The 7570-nt window shown below is 36.5% G+C and overlaps 1 protein-coding gene across 1 annotated transcript; it reads right to left on the bottom strand.

Annotated features, from left to right (window-relative positions):
- ZFAND2A (zinc finger AN1-type containing 2A) lies at positions 1 to 7296 on the bottom strand. Its single transcript, XM_031941409.1, has 7 exons — positions 7210 to 7296; positions 5896 to 6010; positions 4867 to 4961; positions 2728 to 2856; positions 2219 to 2370; positions 693 to 773; positions 1 to 262 (listed from the first exon to the last, which is right to left on the bottom strand). The coding sequence occupies exons 2-7, from the start codon at positions 5948 to 5950 to the stop codon at positions 244 to 246; spliced, it is 531 nt and encodes a 176-aa protein (XP_031797269.1). The 5' UTR covers positions 5951 to 6010; positions 7210 to 7296; the 3' UTR covers positions 1 to 243.
- Positions 7297 to 7570: the final 274 nt, after the last annotated feature.

The raw sequence follows: 7570 nt of genomic DNA, 5'->3' as shown, positions 1-7570 counted from the left end.
CAATTTAAAGGCACTTCTGTTTCTAAGGAGAACTGATGCAGTTGATTGCATGACTTAATTTAAAACAAAATTTTAATTAAAAGTTTCAGTTATCCCTGAGAAACATTAAGAAAATGTTTTCAGATAAAAGTTAAAAGGAAATAACTTAGATTTTGTGGGAAAGCCCACATTACTTTAAATTATATAAAAATGCACAGAATCGTTCCTTGCCAGGTGATAAAGACTGGGAATGTCAAATGATCATCAACTCTTTTGTTTCCCTCTGAAAAAAAGAACAGGAAGAAATTAAGAAATTTCCTTTTTACGTATTTTTCTGTAACTAGTATCTGAACTAGAAGTGGAAAGGTTGTCACATAAAGTATACATAAAGGCCATGTAAGAAACACATCCACAATTTATACTTAAAAACTTAACACTGCTCAATTAAGTCTTGTGCTGTATTAGAGATTAGAACAGCATTTATAATGGAGTTCAAAAGAACTGAAAGGTTAACTATCTATTACAAGAATGAAGCTAGACAATTCTTTAAGTTATATTCAACTGGGGCATGTAATTTAAGATGTATACTATTAATTACATTAAAAATGTGTTAAGATTTTCTCAATAACACGGCCAAACCACCAGGTTTTTGTTTTTTTTTTGTTCAGAATATTAACTCCAAGATAACGTATAATTTTAAATATAACTAATACCTTAATCGCTGAGCTAGCCAACTGGAAGATAATTTGTTTGAAGCTCCAGATGATTCAGAAGCTCTCATTATAGCTGCACACCTATAAGGAAAGGTTAGATTAACATTCATGAAACCTATTCACTTGTGAACCTAATAAAGCTTATTCAATTATCTATCTAGCTACAGCATCTAACACTGAACTTTTAAGTATAAGGAATATTTACAGCACAAGAAAATTAAAGACATGGGAGATGAATTGGTTGTTTAAAGCTCTCTACATCTCCCAGTCCTAGGCAAACAAAACATAATTTCCACTCACCTTATGGGAAATTTCACCACCTGTAAAATAAGGAATGGGTGGCCACACAAACCCTCTTTCTCTTCCCTCACATGCCATCAGATTAGCTCAGGTTCTTTTACCACTGGCCTAAGCTTGTCTTCCAATTTCAATCCATCTTCCAGAGCCACAAAAATTTTCATAAAAACCTGATCATGTCACCCTACATTCAACTTTAGTGGTTCCCTAGTATTTCTAGGATCAAATATGCCTCCTCTCCCCCCTAATTTAGCATTTAAAGTTCTTTGCCATCTTTCCTGCAAACTGGAGGCAAGCCAAACTCCCATATTCTGCACTATTTGTGCATACCTTTCTCACCTCTTAAAGATTCAGCTAAAGATCACTTTCAAAGGGTAAATGGCATGACCCAGTCAGCTATGATTTACTTTGTAAATATTTTGGGGGGGATAAATTTTGTAAATGTTTTGTAAATAAATTTGTAAATACAGAGGTTGTCTCACTCTTAAAATGTATGCCAAGAGCAAGGACTTTTGTGTTTAAATCCCTAGCACATAGTATGTCCATGCTTATTAAATATTTTTTCTTCTAGCCAAAAAAGATTGAGTGCTATTTTTGAATCCAATTGTTCACTGTCCAAGAATGCTAATCTCTACCTGTAATTTTCTTGGGTGCAAAAAAACTTCCAGTGAAAAAATTCCCTTAACTATTCTGCAACTATTTAGTCTTAGGAAGCTGGGAAAACACCAGTGGACTTTATTATTGGACCACAGATCTAACAAAATGAGATTCTAATGAGAAGTAGACAATCTAGAACTTTAAAAGAGGAAAGACTATTTGTTTCAACAAGACAAAAATTAGAACTTGTCAATTGTCTTGATAATCTGCCTTTGTATATAACTATAAATACAAACCATGATTTGTATATAACCATAGTAAAGCCATCACAGAAAGCTTCTGTAGTTGCCCAGGTTCATATAGCTACTAAGTTAAAGAGGCAAATCTGAATCCAGATCTTCGTAGGCCAATTTCTCTATCCACCCGCTATGTCAGGTACATTATTGATCTCCAAATCACTATAGCCACTACTGTCAAACTAATAGAGTGATTTTAGTATTACTGGTTCTATACTATCAATAATCAGTCACTTGATGCTTAAGTGTATCTCAGGTCAATAAATATTTTGATATTTGTTAGTAGCCCCACCCCCCCCTTTTTTAATCCTGGAATAACTGAAACCAGATTTTTACCCTCCTCTGGAGATGGGATGGTCAATATGTTTGCAGTTATGATCCAAAGGATGCCTGTGCTTAATACAAAAATTGTCATTACACTGGTCACAAAGCAGCTCAAACATTTCTTTCTTCTTGCACCCCTCCTTTGAGCACCGGTGTACGAAAATCTAAAAACCAAAAAAATGAAAATTGAGTCACTTATTAATAATAAGACTAAATTAGGAGGTCTAACAAGCAACAAGACATCTACTTAAAACTACACATATAATATTCTACTATAACAGGAATGAGATAATTAAATTCTACAATTAAGTACCCAAATTGGAAACTAAGATAAAACAGTGATTTTAGGGTCATTAAATACTGTCAAAACCCCCAAAATTAGTATGACTATTCATTCCTAGCTTTAAGTTATCTGCAATGGTAAAAGATGAGTGCAAAAGAAAATCTAAGGATAAAATTGAGGTAATATAATGTTGAATATTTTTTCCCAGCTAAATTATCAAACCATTGATTTCACTTACCTTTTTCTCCCCAGCTGGGTTATATTTACAGTCTTTATCCATATGTTGTCCAACCACAACATCTGCGGTTTCTCCCCGTCCTACTGGAACAGGGACATGACAAAGTGGACATACTGGGACCCGAACATCCTAAAAAACAGCTAATGTAAGATTGATAATCCTCAAGTTCTAAAGATAATATAGCTTGACAAAGGATAGAAATGTGAACTTGTCCAGATTCTGTTTCCAGTTGGTATGCAACTACATTAAATTTGCATGTAACTAATGTATAAGGTAATTAATGAAAACTGAATTTGAATTACTTCGAAATGCTTACAGGGCCAATCAAAAAATAACTAGGGAACATTATGAAATGCAAAATGAATAATTTTGATTAAATAAAAAAAGGTTTTGTATGAACAAAACCAATGCAACCAAGAGTAGATGGGAAGTAGAAAGCTAGGGGAAAAAATGTTTATATGCAGTGGCCTCTTTTCTAAAACATATAAAGAACACAAGCATTCTCCATTTGAAAAATGGTCAAAGGATATGAACATTTTTCAGACAATGAAATTAAAGTCATTTCTAGTCAGGAAAAAATCCTCTAAATCACTGTTGTTTAAAACGCAAATTAAAAAACGATTCTGAAGTACCACTTCACACCCCTCATTGGCTAAGAGAGGAAAAGATAATGATGAATGTTGGAGGAGATTTGGGAAAACTTAAACATAGATGCATTTTTGGTGGAGTTGTGACCCAACCATTCTGAAGAGCACTTTGGAACTATAACCAAAGGGCTATAAGACTGCAAACTTTTTGATCAAGCAGTGTCTCTACTGAGTTTGTATCCCAAAGAGATCATAAAAAAGGAAAAGAGATCCACATGTGCAAAAATGTAGCAGCCTGGAAACTGAGTGGATGTTTATTAATTGGAGATTGGCTGAATAAGTTATAGTATATGAATGTACTACTTTTCTGTAAGAAATGATGAGCTGGCTGATTTCAGAAAAGCCTGGGAAGACTTATATGAACTGATATGAAGTGAGTAGAACCAAGAGAACATTGTACACAGCAACAAGATGATCCATGGTGATGAACTTGACCCTTTTCAACAATGAGGCGATTCAAGGCAATTTTAATAGACTTTAATAGACTTGTAATGAAAAGAGCCTTAGGCATTCAGAGAGAACTACAGAGATTAATGGCGATTAAAGCTTAGTATTTTCACTTTTTGTTGTTTGCTTAGGATTTTTCTCAACTTTTCTTTCACCTTTTGATGTGATTTTTCTTGTGCACCATGACAAATATGGTGACAATATGGCACCATATGACAAATATCTGGTTTTAAAAAACTGGATATGTTTAACCTATATTGGATTGCTTGCCATCTATGGCAGGAGGAGAGGGAAGGAGAAAATTTGGAACATGAGGTTTTGCAAAGGTGAACGCTGAAAACTATTTTTGCATGTATTTGAATAAAAAACTTAAAAAAAAAAAAATCTTTAAAAAGAGAGGCTAGGGTAACCTAGATGGAGCAGTAGATAAGAGTACCAACCCTGAAGTCAGGAAGACAAGAGTTCAAATTTGGCCCCAGACACTCAAGCCATCCTAGCTATCCACAAGTCACTTAACCCCAATTGTGTCAGTAAATGTGTAATTTTCTATGAAGATTTTTAGATTGACAATAAACTTATTGAAAATTAAAAGAGGGACCAATTACTGGCCTAGGATGGCAAATATTTCAATAAAATTTCAAATTGCTCAACAGTCCTTAGGGCTAATATACATTTGTATTGATGAATTTGGCTTCAAAAGATCATTTTAAAACTGGAAGTTTAAACTAGAGCAACTTGCAATTGTTAACTTTTTAAAGCATGGCACAGTAGTACCTAAGTAGTACCAAAGTCCAAGTATACTGTAGTCATTTCTTGTTATAAAATATAGCAAAAAATTGTTTTAAGATCTCCTGTAAAATTCAGAATTTTAGAAGTGAAATGGACTCAGGATAAACTTCTCTCGTGATTTTTAAACCTTCATTTCTGACTTACTTTTCACCACATAATTTGAAAGTTAAATCACTATTTTTATTCTGTGTCAAAAACCAGTTCAAATGTTTATACACTTGGAATTTCTAAAAACAGACAAGTATGGATTAATTACCTTTTTATATGAAGCACTGCATTTATGCTGCTCCAATTGAACATGAGCTTTACAGAAGACTTTGTTACATGCGGCACAGTTTAATGGAAGATAATCTAAAGAAGACATGAAAATATTGTTTGAACTAAAGACATACAACAGTACTTTTACCTGCACAACATTTTGGACTTTAATAGTTTGTCATTAACTATTAGAGTATCCAAATATATTTATAAGAATATTAGGGTTCAACTCAAAATATAAGTCAGTCTTTTATACTACTCTTGAAAATTTGTAGGTACAGTTCCTTAAGATACTATCTTTTACCAAAAATGTGGCTTAAAAACAAATTTGTGATTAACTAGCCTAATACCAACTTGTCAAGTGTTTTTTATATGAAATGTGCAAAACATTCATTAATCTATACAATTTCTCATAAGAAAGCACTCAATATATGAATATTATGGAATATTATTGTTCTGTAAGAAATGACCAGCAGAAGGATTTCAGAGAAGCCTGGAGAGACTTACCCGAACTGATGCTGAGTGAAATGAGCAGAACCAGGAGATCATTATATACTTCAACAGCAATACTATATGATGATCAATTCTGATGGATGTGGCCCTCTTCAACAATGAGATGAACCAAATCAGCTCCAATAGAGCAGTAATGAATTGAACCAGCTACACCCAGCTAAAGAACTCTGGGAGATGACTATGAACTACTATGTAGAATTGCCAATACCTATATTTTTGTTCACCTGCATTTTTGATTTCCTTCACAACTAATAGTACACTATTTCAAACTCCCGATTCTTTTTGTACAGCAAAATAACTTAGGACATGTATGCTTATATTGTATGCTTGACACTCTAACATACTTAAAATGTATTGGTCAACCTGCCATGAGGAGAGGGGATGGGGGGAAGGAGGGGAAAAATTGGAACAAAAGGTTTGACAATTGTAATACTGTAAAATTACCCATGTATAAAGAAAGGAAAAAAACCACCCAAAACAGTAATTTTTAATTAATATTTCATTAACAGCTTACCCAGCTGCTTGCAAGATTTTTCAGAACAATGCTTTCCCAAGTCTGGAAATTCCATTGTGTAAAGAAAAAGGTGCCAATGACACAAAAACCAGTTACAAACTAGCTGGCAGAAGACCTGTAGGAGAAAGATGAAAAACAGTGACCTCACCACTGGGATAAAGATTTACAAATTCAATCAATCTTCTCGTTTCCTCATAATTGAGATAGATGATCTATTCTTAGTCAAAGCAGTGGGAAATGCTCCCCCCCTCCCCAAATTTTTTTTTAGGGTGACCATACTAACTTGTTAATGACCCAGAACAGTAAACAGCATTAGGTGGAATCATTAGATTCCTTAACATTTCAATTCCCAAACTTCAAGATTTTCAGTATTAATGGCTCGAAGAGTCAACAACAGGATTAAGTTGCACAGAAAGAATGGAGATAAGCATGCCTTTAAACCTGTATCTATACATACATATATAAAGTTAGGTGGTGCTCTGGGATTTGGTGGGAGGAAACGAGTAAATCTAGCTTCTGGGCAAGCCCTAGTACTTGTGTGAACAAGGGCAGATCAGCTACCTAATTTCAATGTGCCTCAGTTTCTTCATCGGTACAAATGGATATAAAAACATTCACGTCCCAGAGCTATTGTGAGGGTGATTAAATAGTGCTCCGAAAACCTGAAAATGCTGTTAAATGCTAGCTATGTTACATAGGTTAAGTCAAATCAGAACCACAAACTTCCCCACATTTTTTCCTTCAATGACATGGAGAGCCAGACTTTTGCCTGCTAAGATATGGCCCCCAAACTTGACTATTACAAAGATTGTGACAGTCCTGACCGCGCACTGAGAATTAACCATCAGGCGGCCAGTTAACAGGAACACCTGAAACAGTCAAGCTTTGGTACGGCGTTCGTGGAGTTCTCAACAGATCCTTACCGGCCCGCCAAGTGAGACGGCGGACACCACCATCTGCGCTTAACAAAAAAATATTCAGAGAGCCTAAGTCTCTGGTCTAAGATTACCCCATAAACAGGACGGCGGCGGACCCGGCGTGCTGCCGAATGTGGGGGACACCCAGGAATACCTCTAAAAAGGGAATTAACCGTGACGGCGGTGGCAGCAGTAGTAAAAGCAGCGCAGCCCCAGGCCACCTCTAACCAGAGGCGCTTTGCTCGGCTCAGAGCCCTCCCCTCCTTTCCCCTTTTCTTCCTTCCAAAGGAAGTTTCGCTTCCAATGAGGGTGCGGGAGGGGAAAGCTAGACGTGCAGGGAAATGACACACGCGATTTTGAAGAATCGCCGGAACGCCGGAGAGAAAGATCCACTCACCTGAAGAGCGCCGATTCCGCCACAAGCGACTCCAACTCTCAGCACCCAGTCCCGGTTCTTTAAACGCTCCCCTAAATTCACCTGGGAAAAACTATTGCCAAGTCACGGTTCAGCGTGTTCTAATACGTCATCAGGCAACTGACCAATCAAAACGTACTGTCTTCTTGCTGCTGCTGCTGCTGCTCTTTTCCCGAGCGTCCAGGCAACTTCTAGAAGTCCACGCCCCGGGCTCCCGCGGTGGTTCAAGAACATGACTGTTCCAGGCTAATTCAGCTACTCCCTGGTCACGCGGAAGCGCCGTAGGCTGTGCTGAGTCAGAAGAGGACGGGGCCCGGAAGCACCTAATGTAGAAAGGTGTTTG

The sequence above is a fragment of the Sarcophilus harrisii genome, chromosome 1, assembly GCF_902635505.1.
Source record: "Sarcophilus harrisii chromosome 1, mSarHar1.11, whole genome shotgun sequence".
Classification (NCBI taxonomy): Eukaryota; Metazoa; Chordata; class Mammalia; order Dasyuromorphia; family Dasyuridae; genus Sarcophilus; species Sarcophilus harrisii.
The sequence above is the reverse complement of the archived record's forward strand: the minus strand, read 5'-3'. Positions and strand labels throughout refer to the sequence as shown.

Excerpts from the sequence above, each read along its gene's own strand:
- ZFAND2A (XM_031941409.1), bottom strand. The coding sequence starts at position 5,950 with ATGGAATTTCCAGACTTGGGAAAGCATTGTTCTGAAAAATCTTGCAAG. Across the intron at positions 4,962-5,895 it reads AAAATCTTGCAAGCAGCTGG|ATTATCTTCCATTAAACTGT; the intron begins GTAAGCTGTTAA and ends TGTCTTCTTTAG. Across the intron at positions 774-2,218 it reads CATCCCATCTCCAGAGGAGG|GTGTGCAGCTATAATGAGAG; the intron begins GTAAAAATCTGG and ends CTTTCCTTATAG.